General features: G+C 39.2%; 1 protein-coding gene, 1 long non-coding RNA gene and 1 pseudogene across 28 annotated transcripts in view; 1 reads left to right on the top strand and 2 right to left on the bottom strand.

Moving 5' to 3' along the window:
• The window catches only part of LOC309621758 (cyclin-Y-like protein 1), a 52,521-nt gene that overhangs the window by 29,405 nt on the left and 5,930 nt on the right, over nt 1–17,186 (top strand). For 23 of the 24 annotated variants that reach the window (XM_082409090.1, XM_082409107.1, XM_082409089.1 and 20 more), the window contains 5 exons: nt 3,686–3,786; nt 7,699–7,734; nt 9,941–9,992; nt 10,965–11,084; nt 14,901–15,067. In XM_082409090.1, the coding sequence (XP_082265216.1) occupies nt 3,686–3,786; nt 7,699–7,734; nt 9,941–9,992; nt 10,965–11,084; nt 14,901–15,067 (476 nt within the window). The remainder of the gene's footprint in view (nt 1–3,685; nt 3,787–7,698; nt 7,735–9,940; nt 9,993–10,964; nt 11,085–14,900; nt 15,068–17,186) is intronic. The other variant, XM_082409101.1, reaches the window with a different exon arrangement.
• On the bottom strand, nt 422–1,849 carry LOC309621761 (10 kDa heat shock protein, mitochondrial pseudogene; annotated as a pseudogene). Its single transcript has one exon. The product of its transcript is annotated as a 10 kDa heat shock protein, mitochondrial pseudogene (transcript).
• On the bottom strand, nt 11,117–16,421 carry LOC309621763. Of its 3 annotated transcripts, none has more exons than XR_014240258.1 (4): nt 15,675–16,421; nt 14,307–14,791; nt 14,008–14,153; nt 11,117–11,175 (listed from the first exon to the last, which is right to left on the bottom strand). It is a non-coding gene; the product is annotated as an uncharacterized lncRNA (long non-coding RNA). The 3 variants fall into 3 exon arrangements; XR_014240259.1 differs by having other exon boundaries at nt 11,161–11,175; nt 14,008–14,045; nt 15,675–16,419; XR_014240260.1 differs by lacking the exon at nt 11,117–11,175 and having other exon boundaries at nt 13,728–14,153; nt 15,675–16,416.

Here is a 17,186-nt window from a genome sequence, read left to right as displayed (position 1 = left end):
CTGAAAGAAGGGGGAGAGGAAATAGATTTGTGGTCAGTCTACTCAAACTTAGATTTATTCTTTGAATATAGGTTCTGAGTTTGAAGTTTAATTCAATATAATTAACGATATTAATTCAGACAATATTTTTGATTATACCTATAATTAGAATATTATACTTTTCTACTAAGGCCTTGAGTATGAATTCTATTCAAACCACTCACCCTACCATATTGTCCATTAATGTGCAACATAGATGGAGTATTACAGATTTTTCAGTTAAAGTCATTGATTCTTAATAAACGTATCCAAAACTTGTGAAAAGGGGGAAGAAAAAAGTGAACTTCAGCTTTATTCTTTTTTTTTTTTTTTCATTTATATACTTTTGTTTGGGAATGTTTAAATCAATACAGAGAAAACTAAATTTCAGAGACACTGAATATCATTAGTTTGGATATCATTACTTTATTATAAAAGAAACACGGAAATTATTTACAGGATGAAAGATTTCAGAACTTCAGTGGCAGCTTCACGTGATGCCATTGGGGGAACGGGCAGCTTCACGTGATGCCATTTCAATAGTGACTTATTTTAGTCGACATATTTTCCAAGAATGTCACCATCTCTAAATAAGAAATAATCCTTGTCATCTAGAACTACTTTGGTGCCTCCATATTCTGGGAGAAGAACTTTATCTCCAACTTTCACACTAACTGGTTGAATCTCTCCACCCTTTCCTTTAGAGCCTGATCCAACAGCTACTACCATTACTTGCAGTACTTTTCCTTGCGATTTTTCTGGAAGCATAATGCCTCCTTTGGTTCCAACTTCGGGTGCACTTCTTTCAACTAATACTCGGTCAAAGAGGGGAAGAAACTTTCTAAATGCCTGTCCTGCCATGACTCGGGTTGCCGCACTTCGTACTCTCGCTCTCTCCAGCTTTATTCTTTTAATGGGTTAAAATCAGAGGCAGTAGGCACAATGGGAAGAGTCATTGGGTGGGGGCGGGATTTCAACAGGTACTTGACCTTTAATGATAAGCTTTGAGGGTTGTTACTTACTAGCCTCCTAGGTATGATTATTTTCTAGTCTTCACCATTAAACCTGAAGTCTACTAAGCAACCTTTCCCCTTATAAAGATTGTAAAAGTCCATGTATTTTGTCCTTAGTGCTGAATGAAGATAAATACTCTTCTTCAGTGACCAATTGAAATAATACCTATGAACATTAAACTGTCAGTAGTGTTTTTTGCTACTTGGTTTTTTTTTTTTTTGTATTTGCATTTTATACCCTTATGTGTGTCAGTGCAGTTTATTGAGGTTGTGAGCCAGCAATGGTAAGGCTTTAATCATAAAGGACAGTTATCTTAAATTTTCAAGCAAGATGAGAGGAAAGTAATCTGCTGGCAGCTAACATATCTAGGCTTTGCTCAGAGGCTTCAATTCTGCCATCCTTTAGTGAACCCTAGATGCTGGAAAGTTTGAATAGTTTCAGGAGTAGGCCTGTGGAAGTGTTTCTTTTGTAGGATCGAGCCAGTAGACTGTAAGTTGCTGATACGTTAAATGAGCCCCCATAGGACTATAGACCACATCTAATTAAAAATTTTAAATGTTTTAGCAGTAATATTTCCAAAGACAAATCAATATACATTCATAATAGAAAAAAAAAAAGTTTTTAATAGAGGAAAACAGGATAAATAGCACCCAAAGCTCTACCAACTAGTCTATATTTTGGTACATTTCCTTACTATTTTTATTCCCCTCATATATATAGATTTTTGGTCAGAATTGACTTTTATTACGTGTAGTGTATGTCATATTATACCCTAATAGTAGTGACCTTAAAAGATAACCTGCTTTGTTTAGAATCAAAGTATTTGAATGAGTGAATTTTCATTTCTCATGCTGTATCTGTTTTTTGAGATTCTAAAATTACACATTAACCAAATAGCTTAAGGACCATATCAGAGTTTTAGTTTAAAACATTTCTAGCTTGAAGGAGAAATTAGTCTTCCAAATAGTGATACTTTTCAAATATGTTACATCTAGAACTTTTTGTTAATAAGGAATAAGTGGCTTTGCATAAAGCATCTGAAACAAGCAAAATGGTGTTTTATATATGCCATTTGGATATTTCTGATTATTGGATACTGGCAATTTTTATTTAAATGCTCTGTATTTTAAAAAGCATCAACTAGATTTTCTCCCTGCCTCACCTTTCATGTATTTGTGGCGGACATTGATGGGAGAGTGTGACAGCATGGTGAAAACTGTTTTATATTAATAGGAGGAAGGAAGGCTCATCTGAATTAGTAAACAAACAAAAACCAAAAACAAAACCCAGCTTTAAAATTGTTTGTATTCTGTGGTATTAAAGAATGCTACTCTTCCTTCCAGTGGCTTTCAGTGATTGGGATTTGGTTATTGGCCTTACTTTAAGGAAGAGAGTTGTCCTAACATAGTTTAGGCCATTTTAGTATTTGACTATTGCCGTGTTCATGGGCTCTTCACAAATAAATGGATACTTCTAAAGTGTTTTAAAGATAGTTCATTCTCTAGAGGGTCTCAAAAAGTTCTTTGTCACCTATCCAACACCACTGTAGATAAATTCTCACGAATTTGTATCTTTAGTAAGATTTACCTCCAGTTGTAACTGATCTTAAATAATTTCTCAAACACTTGTTGAATCCTAATTTGTCCCAGATTCTGTGCTCAGTAGCTGGAGGTAGGAGAAGAATCTTCCTAACCTGGAGAAGCTTGTTTACTAAAGAGGGTGGTACTATGCAAGCAGCTGAGACCATGGAACAGTTGGTAAATTAGATGTGTGAGTGTGCAGAAAGTGAGAAGTTTTGTGGTGTGCCTGCTGGCAAAGGGATCCTAGAGGAAGATGGGGTCAAGCTTGCTGGGACAGGAGGAAGAAAAAGGTATTGCAGGCAGAGAGCAGCATGGGTGAGGCAGGAGTGTCAAATAACACGTAGAAGAGAATTAGTACAATTTTGAAATGAATGGAAAGTATTCTCTGAGGTTCTCACTTGAGTAATGTAATGGCAGTCTTACTTAAACATGAAGTGAGAAGTTAAATTCTCCGAGTTGTTTTATCCGTTTTTTTGGATGTGAGAGAATCTTTAAGCAGTACCTTTTTGTCCTCCAGATAAGGAAATTGAGGCCCAGAGAGACTTACGGCCCCCAGCTTTTTAGTGATAGAGCAGCCCTGGCATGCCCAGCCTCTGATTCGAAAACGTTTGTCTCGTCACACTGTCTCCTGAACGAATACATTTGTTATCGGTGTGCCTTGACTGCAGTGAAATGCTCCGACATCGGTATTACAGAAAGCATTACGTGTTATTGTAGTAAATGAATAGAAATAGGAAATCTCAGCTGCATTTCATTGCTTAAGGAAAAAACCCTGAAATCTTATTCTAAACTTTTTACATTATTATAAAGGTAATTTATAATAGGTGCTTGCCAGGTTTGATTATAGGTACTATATCAAGGCAGCATTTTATAACCCATTTCTCAAAGCTCGTCTGTGGAAGTCAGAGTATAGAGGTTTCCCATAGAGCTGCACATGACATCACACTCAGGCAGTTCATGGAGTGTAAGAAAAATCTTAATGCTTTATCGTTTGACATTTTAACCAAGGAAAAAAACACACTTTATAGGTTTAACTTACTGTGACATTTTCTTCTATTTCCCTTCCCCTTCAGGTATCTCCAGGGCAGCTTACTAAAAAGTATAACTCATGCTCAACAATATTTCTAGATGACAGCATAGTCAGCCTGCCTAATTTTAGAACCACACTAAAACGGTGAGTACAACTAGGTTGCCAAGGGCTGAGTGACAGACCCCCTTATCGCTAAAAGCATCCTAGCCATACATAATTTCATTCATTTGAATTGTCCTTTTCAGTGATCAGGTTAAAAAACTGGTGTCAACTATAGATTGATTTCAAGGACCTAAATATGAATTTTCAGTTTCCATTTTAATCTTAGAGCGCATGATAGAAGGGAAAAAAGCCAGTTAGCAAATAAGAAATCCCAGAAAAAGTATAAATCTTTATTTGACGCATTTCTGTTGTTAAGCCATTGTTGAACATAATGAGAAAGAGAGGTACTTTTTATTGGCTATTTCTAGAAAAAATTATTTCTTTATGAGTTGTAGTCCTCAAACAATGTACACTACTTTGGAAGCTACTCTTAGAAGAAGGAACAGCTTGTCCCCTACTGGCACCAAAGCGAATCTGCATTTAAATTTAATTGGATTTTGTCAGATTTATCCCACTGTGCATTTTTTTTTTTCCTGCACTATTTCTGTATGAAATTTTACTTCTCCTTCCTGTCCCCCAAAGAGGGGGAGAATATATCAAACCAGTCTTAAGAAATACACACTCAAGCTTAATTTCTTTGTAGATGAAATTTGTTCAACTGAGGTTTTAACTTAATAGACACATTTAATTTTTGTTTACATATATAAATATATCTCCAACACACTGTATCAATCACAGCAGAGAACAATAAAAGAGGTGAGGTTTCGGAAACATGGCTGTCGTCAGGCTTATACTTAAGGAGACACGAACAGTGTCATGATGATGGAAACTATTCTTTAATTTCTGGGAGCACCTCATAGTCCACAATTGGAGATGTACTTTCAAAACACCCTAATGATGAACCTTTCAAGCTTATTTAAGAGAAAAAAACCAAACGGGATGCAGAGCTTCTTGCCTCCTCCCTCGCGGTTGTCCACGAAACATTAACATCTCCTTAGGATATGAATGTTGATTTTCCAGAACACAGTTTGGGAAATGCTATTTGAAAATATTAATGTCCTTATCCTTAATTTTGTTTGTTGTCTTAATTTTATAAGCTAATTATATTTTTAATTGGTTTTTAATGTGCCAGCTTTTTTTTTAGCTGTTTAAATTATCAGTAACTTCTACTTTAATTAAAGACAGCAAGTTCACAGTCATAATAATGTAACTTTCCTCTCTTGCTTACAAGAATAGTTGCAGTCAAATCATGTTTCAGCAAAAACTGAGCCCCATCTCTAAAGTCCTGAGTTTGGGCACTTATCACATCATCACTGAATGTTTTTATTCAGCCAAGACACTGAATCTGTGGGTACCAAAACCACTCTACTTTGGCTAGAGTCGCAGCTTCTTTTGAATTCAAAAGAGTCTGATGCCCAGTATATAATTCAAAAGTACTTTGAAGGTTAACCTTGCTCCGGGACTTCCCTGGTGGTGTAGTGGTTAAGAATCTGCCTGCCAACGCAGGGGACACAGGTTCGAGCCCTGGTCTGGGAAGATCCCACATGCCGCAGAGCAATTAAACCCGTGCGCCACAACTACTGAGCCTGTGCCGTAGAGCCCGCGAGCCACAACTACTGAGCCCGTGTGCCACAACTACTGAAGCCCACGCACCTAGAGCCCGTGCTGTGCAACAAGAGAAGCCACCACAGTGAGAAGGCCGCGCACCACGACAAAGAGCAGCCCCCGCTCTTGGCAACTAGAGAAAGCCCGCGCGCAGTAACAAAGACCCCATGCAGCCAAAAATAAGTAAAATTAAATAAAATTTAAAAAAAAAAAAAAAAGATTAACCTTGCTCAGACAAGTAGGTTTCATCCTTTTTTTTCCCGACCTAGTCTAATTTTTGGAAGTACAGTAAATTTTAATTTGCTCTCATTAAGTTTTAAAAATGATCATTCATCACATTCATTATTGGTGAAATAAAGGTTTACTGAGAAAATTAATAGGGCCAATTGGCTTTTAGGAATGATTTTGAAAATGTTTATCATGGGGTTAGTTTTCAGTGGGGTAGTTGTTCTCAGTGGGGTAGGTGAGCCTTATTAGAATCACTTATGCAACTTTTCAAGATATATGTTTCTGGATGCACAAAGTCCACCCGCCTGCCCCCGCCTCCAAGACACAGTGTCTGTGTGTCTGTCTGTCTGTCTGTCTCTCTCTCACCCACGGACACACACCTTTTGACAAGATGGGGAATGATGTGAAGCATGATTATATGGACAAAAGCATCCCGAGTGATTCTCCGATCTTAACCCTAACTCATTCATCCCTAAACTTTGCTGCACGCTGTAGTCATCTGGGGATCTTTAAAAACAGTCCTGATGCCCAAGTCATACCCAGTGCCGGTTAAATCAGAACATCTTGAAGCAGAAGCCAGGCAGTTTTTAAAGCTTCTCAGATGATCCCAGTGTGCAGCTGGGCTTGGGAGCCACTATTTGGTTAGAGGGCAGGAGAAAGAGAACTGCTTCTGATAATTAGTGGGACCTTAGGTAAGTCAGTTTTAAGCCTTGGTTCCCTTATCTGTAAAATGGGTTGTTTAATTAAATGTCATCTACGGTTCAGTGGTCCTTTCCATCATAAAACTTCTAATGCTGTGATTTTAAAATCAATTTGAAGATGAAACTTTGAAGCACTATAGAAGTATCCATCTTTGATGCTAACAGTGTTACAGGCCTTTATACAAGTGCTAAGATTCTATAGACCTATTATAAAATTCAGATTTGCCTTCCCTCAATTATTTTGAGTTTCATTTTAGACACTGAGAACAAAGGGGAGCATATAACTTAACCAGAGAACCCCTTTGTTGCCTAATATACAACATCTGTGAATAACTTAGGAATATAGTAACTTAAAAAAGACTACCGGGCTTCCCTGGTGGCGCAGTGGTTGAGAGTCTGCGTGCTGATGCAGGGGACACGGGTTCCAGCCCTGGTCTGGGAAGATCCCACATGCCGCGGAGCAACTAGGCCCGTGAGCCACAACTACTGAGCCTGCGCGTCTGGAGCCTGTGCTCCGCAACAAGAGAGGCCGCGATAGTGAGAGGCCCGTGCACCGCGACGAAGAGTGGCCCCCGCTCGCCGCAACTGGAGAAAGCCCTCGCACAGAAACGAAGACCCAACACAGCCAATAAATAAATAAATAAATAAATAAATAATTAAAAATGAATATCTGCTTTAAAAAAAATTGTCTTTAAAAAAAAAAAAAAAAAGACTACCTAAGGACTTGTATCTATCTGTTCATTAATACTTTATTTAAAATAATTTGGAAAGACCTGTCATTAATAGTATACTGTGTAGTATTATGGTGTATTATTAGCACTGCTTATTTCGGGATAGCTAGACCTATCATCAGTTTTGTGGCTATAAAATTTTGCTGTTAAATTTTCTAATAATTATGTAAAAGTGATTTTAAATCATTTTGGTATAGAGCAGTTTTATTATTTACTTTTAGGGAAATAATGGAAAACGGATGGGTAGGTGGATAGCGAACTAAATCAACTGAAATGCAGGGGCTAACAAAAAAACCACACACACACACCCCCCCACACACACAAACAACTACTATATGGCTTAAATTTAAGCATGTGTATAGATAGATATAACTTGTACAGGACAGAAGGTTTTGTGGGTAGAAGGACAAATGACAGGGGAAATATGTAATAATTTATATATTATAATAATCAACCAAAACATGCCTTCTAACAGCATATCTAGCATTTTGGGTCTCCTAATTTTGCTAAAAGCTGAAGAACCTAAAACAAGGGGGAAAGCACCCATGTGGTACTGTTCTGAATTAGAGGATTTCGGGGCCACTGGGCCTCTGGAAGGTCTTCCCTCCTTGCTAACCCCTTTTTAAAAATGTCTTCAGGCCTGATATGATAAAAATCAGTTATTACAATGTATTTTTTTTCCTCCACAGTATGACCTTAGCAATATATTACCACATAAAGAACAGGTGAGCTCTTTTAAAACCTATCTTGTTATTCCAGCTAATTAATTTACAAGGTATCAAGTTTAGTGTTAGGTAATAACTATAGATGTTACTGGCATAAGCTTTTATTATTAGAGTGCTTTTATTACAATATAGAAGTGAATCATTTATTTTTATCTTAGGACCCTTAATTCTTAGGTTACTGAGCATCCCAAAGAGTATTTGTTTATATGGGTTATATTGATAATTTACTGTATTAGAAATTGAAATTGAGAATTAAAAAAATTAAATCCATTGTATGTTAAAACAGGGTCTGCCTTAGCACTATTGAAATTTTGAGCTAGATAATGCTTTGTTGTGGGGTGTCGTCCTGTGTGTTATAGGATATATAGCAGCACCCTTGGCCTCTACTCACTAGATGCCAGTAGCACCTTCTTCCCTCCACATTACGACAACCAAAACTGTCTCCAGCCATGGCCAGAAGTCCCCTGGGGGACGAAATCACCCCTGATTGGGAACCCCAGTGTTTAACATAAGTCATTTTTTTTTAATGAATAATAACTATTTTCCACAACAAAAAATATTGAGAGAAAAGTATCTCCTTAATAGAAGACAGCTGATTCTCCTATCGATTCTGTCTTCAGTCATTTGTTTTGAAGAAACAATATGAAGAAGATCCAGCCGCTTGCAGATATATAGTTGGAAAAAGATGTATTTTTAAAGCCTTCAGATAATTTGGTATATTCTTTGATACTGTACCAAAAGTCTGCATGTGCTAGTTTCTTAAATTAGTTAAAATGGAATTCTAAATCATATCAATGAACTTGTAATAAATACTATGTTAAATTAATACCCATTAATCTGTCATGCATACTGAGTAGATCTTTTTACCTGTACCTGACTTTATAATATTATACGTTGGTCATTTGGAAAGTATTGGTTCACATTTCTTTAGACAGTGTCAAAAACTCACTTTTGTTATTAGTATCACCACCAGTCTTACCAGAAAAGTCTTTTAAGTGTTGAGAAGTTGTCAAGTTCACAATAGAAGGTAGAAGTTTTCCAAAAATCCTGATATTTTTAGCTTGATGGCTTGAATTTTATCATTGGCAACAAATAACTTTAGAGTTATTTTCCTTGAAGTGACAGGCTCACTTTGTTCATTTTTGAAAGAATGACTGTGTCAGTTGTACATTCAGATAACGATGGTGTTCGATGAAAAAAGTGTTTCAAATAAAGATGGTGTTCTATGAAAAAAATGACTTACCGCCAAGTCACAAGTGCTTTTCCTTAACACAGCCATATTTCAGTATGTAAAAGTGCTTAATGCATACTTTCCACTTATTCAGAATATTAAAAAGAAGGACCAAGGTTTAAGAACACTATTAATTTTTACTCTTTTATCAAGGATGTTCTTAAAGCAGATTTTTAACTGCAAGTGGCAGTGAATAATTGAATGACTTCTAATTCAGTTTGGTACCACTGCCTTGATTCATGCTCAGAAACCAGCAGTTTTACCCACTTTTGCTTTTATACATCCATAGCAAATGTCACACAATGTGAAGGGCAGGTAGTGTCTTAGTATTCTTATAAAAGCAGTTTTGACCTCTTGGGCCTCCTGAAGGAGGGGATAGGGGAGAATCCCAGAGGCCTGCAGACCACATTTAGAGAACCGCTGTTCAAATGAGCGCAGTGTATTAGTGTGGTGAAATTTTAAATCAAAAAGCCTGGTTTCTTTTAAAATAAAAAGACAATTACATTTTTAACTCAAACTATTTAAAAGAGACAAGAAGAAATACACAATAAGAATATAAAGAACTAAAGAGGAAAAAAAACGGGAAAAAACCATGAATCTCATATTCACATTCATTGAAGTTAGAAGAATTTATTGCCCACCACCACTGCTTTATAAAATGTTCTTGCATATTCCAGTGTGAGGTTAGAGGAGTGAAAATATATTGGTTTACTAGCATTGCCTGTTAGGGAGGGTCAGTGCTTATAGAGGCAACTCTGGCTGGTTGTTGTAGAAAAGATTTCACAGAACTTGATGTGCTGAGTAAAAATAGGTCAGGAAACCTTTCTAAGGGTGGAATCCAGGAGAAGAATTTATAAAACTGTTTGCTTTGTTGAAGGTTAAGCTTCCTCTACCCCTCTCTCTACTCCTAGCAGATATTTTACTAAGATAGTAACTCCTGAATTAATTTTTTAAATGCACATTCTTATTTTATAGAGATGCAGATAGATCCTTGGATATTTTTGATGAGAGATTACATCCACTCACAGTGAGTGTCAGTTTTATTGAAGTGGTATTTTTCTCTTATACAGTTGTGTTTATTTCATGCTGATTTGCTTTGAAATTAATTACTAGAAGAAAATTACTTCCTCCAGCTCGAAGTCAAATTCATCTTCCTTTAAGTCTTCTTCCCCACGCCATGTTGTGTCTAGTCATTTTCCCGAAGGCGTGTTGTATAAGGGGTTGATGGATATGAACCGAGTTGCACTTTGTATGAATAGTGAGCAGGTAAGTAAACATACCCAAGTAACAGAAAATGGATCTTTTTAAAGGATGATTTTCCATAGCATCAAACAATATAAATATTTGTAAATAAACCTAATATGATAAGGCCTCTAAGAAGAAAATTAGAAAACTGTTTAAATTTTAAACGAATTAAAATGACAAAGTTTTAAAATTCGCTTCTTCGGGTGCTCTGTAGCCACACGTGGCTGGCGACTGCTGTACAGGACAGCACATTCTTAGAGCCTTATGGTTACAGGACACTGGAAATGTGTTTTCAAAGTTGATTACAGAAAAGTATGACATATGGTGATCAGCAAGACTTTTGAGCCTAAAAATATTGGGTTGGCCAAAAAGTTTGTTTGGTTAGTGAATATATTGTTCAATAAAGTGCTTGGTGAAAATGAAAACTGTGTCTTTTATTTTTACTTAAAACCAAATGAAGTTTTTGGCCAACCCAATAGTTTACATTTGGTTAGAATTCTGTGGGGAGGAACGTGGAAATACATAAATTTTCTGCGGTTGTGCCTGTATTTTTCTTTAATGAATGGTGGTGAGTACTGGATCACTGTGGTATTTTAGGATCCCATTGTTTATATTTAAAAGACTACAAGACATGTCACCCAATCAAAATTATTTTAAGGGGCACGTGGGCCCAAGTGTGAAGACTGCTATCTTAAGGGTACTTTTAAGTATTTTTCTTCCATGGATACTTAAATTGCATTTTTTCTCCTTTCAGCGAGAAAAGATTCCAGAGGAATACTTCGAGCATGATCCTGAACACGAATTCATTTACAGATTTGTTCATACTGTTTTTAGTGCCGCACTGCTAACTGCTGACTGTGCAATAGTAACTTTGGTAAGATATTTTTTCTTTCATAAAGCATCTGTAGAAATTTCTGTCTTGTACACATGGTATGGTCCTGTTTTTCCCAAATGAAAGTAGGTTCCTGAAATGATCATTAGAACTTTATTAAGAGAAACCTATCAAAAGAAAGTAAAGTATACACATTTGAGCTTTAATAATCATTATGATTTACAATGTTGCCATTGCTTTTCTCATCACAAAACAATTGCTATTAAAGGCAGCAGGAGAGATTTCTGGTTTCTCCTTCCACACCTGAGGGGACACATGCACGCACAGTGCACACACGCACACACAGACGACGCATGTTGTGGTGCTAGGGCGGGGCCATAACTGAACGCTCTGGTCCACAGGCAGAAACAGGTTCCGGGTAGTTTGAAGCTGAGTCCCAGACTGTACTGCCTAGGCAGTTCTGATGTGTGTCCTGATTGAGAACTACTGCCCTCAGTTCTCTGTTCCTTGGGTAATGGATAACGGTGTTAACCATCCCTGCTGTCCTCTTATTGCCTGCATGTGAAGTTGCCCAGGACTAGGGTGCCAGTAGGACTTCAGAAGGCTTTCCTCTAGTTAGCCTGCTAAGCTACAGCTGTGTAAGGACCTTTTTGTCATCCATTCCTATTTCCTATGGTAAGATTTTATCATTTGAATACTAAATCATATTCAAGTGAGAGGTAGCTGGGATTGTTTTACTCCTCCCTATAGCAAACCTGTGGGGGGAAGTCAGCTGCGTGGTCTGCAGGGAAGGAATACTTAGGCCCCTCACTGCCGGCGCCTGTCAAGGCAGAATTGAGGACGGGAGGCGTGTCCTTTTGAAAAGAGACCCCTCAGCGGGTACTGGATCAGACACAGGCCTTTTCTTGGAGCTACAGGCCACTTGGAGTGCTTAGCACATGCTTGAGAGAGGCAGGAATGGTGCTTGCATATGGAGAGCTAGGAACTGCAGGAAGGAGAGTATTTGGGTTGGAAGAGGGGCATTTCTTTGTAGACAAGTTAAGCTTGATGTACCTGCGAGACAGCAGAATGGCAGTGTCTAGTAATCATTTGAATATATGGGATTGGAGCATGAATCTGAGCTAGAGGGAGGGAATTAAGTGTAGCTGTTCAAATGCAGAGAAAGTATGTAAAATAAAAAGTGGGTAGAAGATAGATCTGTAGGGACTGTCAGCACTTAAGGGACAGACCCCCAGAGGAGTGGCTACAGTGGTAGGAAACCCAGCAGAGAACCCTAAGAGACACCAGGAGAGGTTCAAGAAGGAGAGTATGGTCCAAACGCTAAATGCTACCAAGAAGTTGCTCATGTCATAAATACCATGTCACTGAATACCTACTCTGTGTCACTTTTCTACATGTTGGGGGGCGGAGGAGAGAACAAGTTGGATCAATAAAGTTCTTGCCTTTATGGAGCAAGTGTGGAAGACGTAAATTTTTTTTTTTTTTTTTTTTTTTTAATCGGAGTACAGTTGATTTACAGTGTTGTGTTAGTTTCAGGTGTATAGCAAAGTATAAGTGTTTTTTTTTAATGAGTGTTTTTTAAAAGATGACTATTTCAAGTAGTGGTAAAAACCATGAAGAGAAAGCAAGGTAAAGGGATAAAGTGATTAGAGGGGCTTACTAGAAAGCTCAGGAAGAGCCTCTTTAAAGAGGTAATGTTTGAACCCAGGACCGGGCTGAACTGAGGAAGATCAGGTACGCTGGCATTACGGGCAGAGGGGACAAGTGCAAGGCTCTGAGACAGGAACTTGTTCTGTGTGTTCAAGGAAAAGCAAGGTGGCCATTGTGATCCGAGCGGGGAATGAGGGAAAGAGCAGAGGTGATGAGGTCACGGAAGGACAAGGCCGTACCGCACAGGGCCTCGTAACTTGCAGGCCACGGGAAGAAGGTATTTGTTTGATGGGAAACCTCTGGCAGATCTGGAGCAGGCGCATAAAGTACTCTTAATTTAAGAGGCTCTCCTGGCTGCTTTGGGGAGAACAGACTGTAGTCTGTTGGGAGGCAGAGAAGTTAGGCAGTGGCAGCGATACAAGTCAGAAGTGACAGACAGAAAAGCGGTCAGGGTACCAGTGAAGGTAGAGATAACAAGAAGTTCTAACAGATTGGAGCAGGATACACTCAAGTGCAGGTTTTTGGTCTCAGCGACTGGGCGTGTGGCAGTGCTCTTTCATTTATGAGGGAAGGCCTGGGGAGTGGAGCTCTGGGACGAAGAGCTCTGGGTGGTTTGTGTGAAGGCACCGGTGACCACGGCAAGAGTAGTCTCTGTAGAGTGGTAGCAGCAGGAGGCTGACTGAAGTGGGTTAAGGAGAGGATGGGAGATGAGGAGCTGGCCTCAGCCCTGAGGACGCCGTCGAGGGGCAGTGGGGGACAGGCTGGGGACATGGAAGCATTCACACGGGAGGAAGCCTCTGACAGAGAGGGAGAAGTTGTTCCAAAAGAGACTAACTGTGGGCACAGTGCTCTGCAGAAGCGAGGTGGGATCAACGTCACAGGAGAGTGAGCTTCAGTGAAAAGAAAGACATCTCGCTTCCTCCGAGACAGGAGGGCAAGTGGGGTAAATGAATAGCGGCACGTGTACCAAGTTTGCCAGTACAAAGGTGAGAGGAAGTTGAGAGATTGCCAGTGTCGTTTCAGTGCCTCTGATTAGTCCCATAAAGTAGAGATTTGAACCTTGCGGGGAGAGTCGTTCTTAGGGTACTAGAGAGTGCTGAGTTCTTTGGGGAATGGGAGCCGAATTTCACTAAGAACATATAATCTCAATACCCGTGTTTGAAAACACAGTAGAGTTTGGAGGGCATGGGCGAATCTGAGCTGTCAATCTGATAACCCTTCAGAGAGTAAACAGACTCTTTAAAACTGGACATTTTTCTTTTTGTCAAATGGCATATACACTCTTCTACAGAGGTAACAACAAATCACAGCTTACCTCTCTAATCTTCGCTCAGCTGTTAACTCCATCCAGTTCTTTGTAGGGTAGACATTTGATACATGTAAAAGAAACCATGAAATCATCTCACAAACCGGCAGGTTTAGAGGAGCCCCAGGGATACAGACACAGGCAGGTCTTCCCACCTTAAAACCAAAAGAATTGACTAAGCTGCAGATTATGTAAGACAGAAATGAATAATGAAATGATAATGGAGATGTGAAAAATTGGGGATATGAAAAGGACTACCCTTTGTATGCATGTGTGTTCCTGAAAAGGGCACTCAAATATGGGAATACTTGACAGCTGCAAAGCCCCTTTGTACTGCCTGTCCTGCTGTGCCACGCAGCAGCCACTGGGAGGCTCTCTTGACCACCAGTTTTTATCTTCAAGTTCATGCCACAAAAGGACTGGTGACTCTGAAGAGAAGGTAAAGATGTGCTCAGTCTTACCAGAATTTTACACACTCAAGCGTTATGTAAAATCGCCATGCAACCACCACCAGTCTTGTAGTTAACATTGCACGTGATAGGCACTCAAGCATTTACTGAACAGTTGAAGTCGACACTGGGCTGTATGTGCTGCCCTTGACAAGTGGGAAGGTAATAATACAATGCGTGTCTTTAGAATGCCCTTTGCTGAGATGTCCTTTCATTCCTGTGACCAAAATTGGGTTGGAAATTCACACGGGCAGAGTAGAAATATCAGACTAACAGAAATATCTGACTTACAACTGTGACCTGGCCTCTGGCCTTGGCTTGGCTGAGCAAAGTCTTTGTAGAACCTAGGAATAAAAGGGGTGTCAAGAAGAGATGAAATCTGTCATTCCTAACAATTCTTATCACAGCACTTAAACTGAACTAAAATCAAAGATCAGTGCTCTACTTTTGCAGATTTACTTAGAAAGGCTTTTAACTTATGCTGAGATCGACATTTGCCCCACTAACTGGAAAAGAATTGTTTTGGGAGCCATTCTTCTTGCCTCCAAGCTTTGGGACGATGACGCTGTACGGAATGTGGACTACAGCCAGATCCTCAAGGACGTTACAGTTGAGGACATGTGAGTTTGTAAGGTTACCGTGAACTTTCTAACCATTTCCCAATACCTCATTTGCTCTCATAAAGTTTACATTTTTAAGAAATGTTACATTTTAAGAAAGGTTACCTTGTGCAGAGAGCTGAAATAGACATAAAAGTACAGACTTCTTTCTATCTAGCTGTAGTATAACAATTTGTATTTCCCCTCATTAATTGGTAGGTCTTGATGTGTTATTGTTGTAATATTCTGCTTGATAAATTGAAATTATTTTTCTGGTGGTTTTTGCCAAACATTTTACAAGCTCACTACCAGAACAACATGGTACAGTCAGTAACTTGACAGCTTTCTTAAAGCTGTCTACCAGGTCCAGTCCATTTTTAAGGGGCACATGCCTGGTCTTTGAAGCAAGTGGCCACTCTTAAGGTCTTAGGGCCTCTAGACTACTGACAGGTTATAATTTCAACCTGAGTCACACATTGTGTATTTGCTTTTGCTGGTCTTTTTCTCCTTTTTATCTGAGGTTCTGTTGTTACAGAAACTATGATGTACAGGTAGCCACATATAAAGGTTTCAGATCCCTGTGTTCCTGTCTCCTCCCCTAAAGTCTGCTGAGTTAGGAAACACCTACCTCTCAGGTAGTCCGGGAAGCATCCCTGGGGCCTCACCCAGGGCACTCAGCAAACACAGCGGCACTTTGTGGGGCCTTGAGTTAACTAGGCAGGTTCTCCTCACAGATGGCACGCTCACATTGGCATGAAACGCCAGGCTTCCAATCTGGCTCTGGTGAAGGGCCCCAAGGGTGGGAAGCAGGATGAGCCAGAGAGGTAATTCCAGCAGACTCTCTAAGTGCCCGCTTGACAGTGAACCTGTCTTTGTGGGTGGCATTCAGGAAAATGGGAAAGGACACCTCTTGATTATATTGGACAGCAGAGGCCGATCAAGATGGCAGGCAGGGGCAAGAGTTTGTTTTTGTTACCTTTGCCCCTTACTCTAGATAATTCACAGTTACCAAAGTGCATATTTACAGCTGAAGCGAGGAAAGTTGTGACTAAGAGAAGGGACCAGTGACTGTCAGTAGCTGTCAAAGTGGCTTTTGGTGAAAATGCCCACTTTGGTGATCATGTAAACCAGGTGGTCATGGTGATATTGCTGGTAGCAATCTTAGCAAACAGTGTAACAGCAGATAATGAATTTGAAATGAATAGAAGTACTTTTGGAAGTTTTGCAGAAACTAAAGTGACGTTGACCAACACTATCATCAGTCTTTAAACTGGTCCCTTGAAGGAAGGAAAATTTGTAATCGTGAACACCACCCCTGCCATGATGGCAGCTGAAATTTTCTCAGAATCTGCAACTGAGCTGACTGGGGCTCTGGTTCCAGGGACAACATCCGAGAACATGCAGGGAAACGTGTGGGTGTTCATAGACATGGAGCCCAGGAGCATTGGCGGCACTGTCCAGCTATGAAGAAACTAATTCTAAACAACGCTTTTCTGTGTAGAACGGAGAATCACCAGGAGTTATGTTTATAATAGGCTGCTTTTGTTTATGATCTTTGGGAGTTGGAAAGCATTACAACAAAGTGTTTAATACACATTTGTTTCATCCCTCTGCTGTTGACTACTATTTGTAATGGTCTCATTTTGAGTCTGAATTGAAAAATTGCTGTCTATCAGCTTTTCCTTAAAACTTTCTAACATCTCTGTGTCTTGTTAAATATATATTTCCCTTCAAAAGAGTAAGTTAAACTGAGCAGCTGCTGTTCAGACAGTTTGCTGCGCCTGTAAGTGGTAGGCTCTTCAGCCACCTGGCCATTTAAAAACAGCAAAAAACACAGAAGATGCATATTCTGTAGGCATAATGCTTTTCTTCAGTGATTAAAGTTCTATGAATAGACATGTTAATCCTATGAAGTACTGTATTTCCACACAATTAAAATGTATTAGTGGAGAAAATATAAAAGGGATAGTGAAGTGCATTTATTCCTGTAGTAAATTAAGTCCTGATTAGCTGATTATCAAAACATTATCTGATTTACATTTCTATAGACTTCTGGCCGTATGAACAGGAAATGAATTTTGGAAGTAGGTTCAGTTAGGTTTAAAGTTCAACAAATGAGAAACCTCATTTCTGCTCATAC

This window comes from Balaenoptera borealis (genome assembly GCF_965194805.1).
Source record: "Balaenoptera borealis genome assembly, contig: HAP1_SCAFFOLD_960, whole genome shotgun sequence".
NCBI lineage: Eukaryota > Metazoa > Chordata > Mammalia > Artiodactyla > Balaenopteridae > Balaenoptera > Balaenoptera borealis.
Note: the sequence above shows the minus strand (reverse complement) of the source record. Positions and strands in the feature narration are given on the sequence as shown.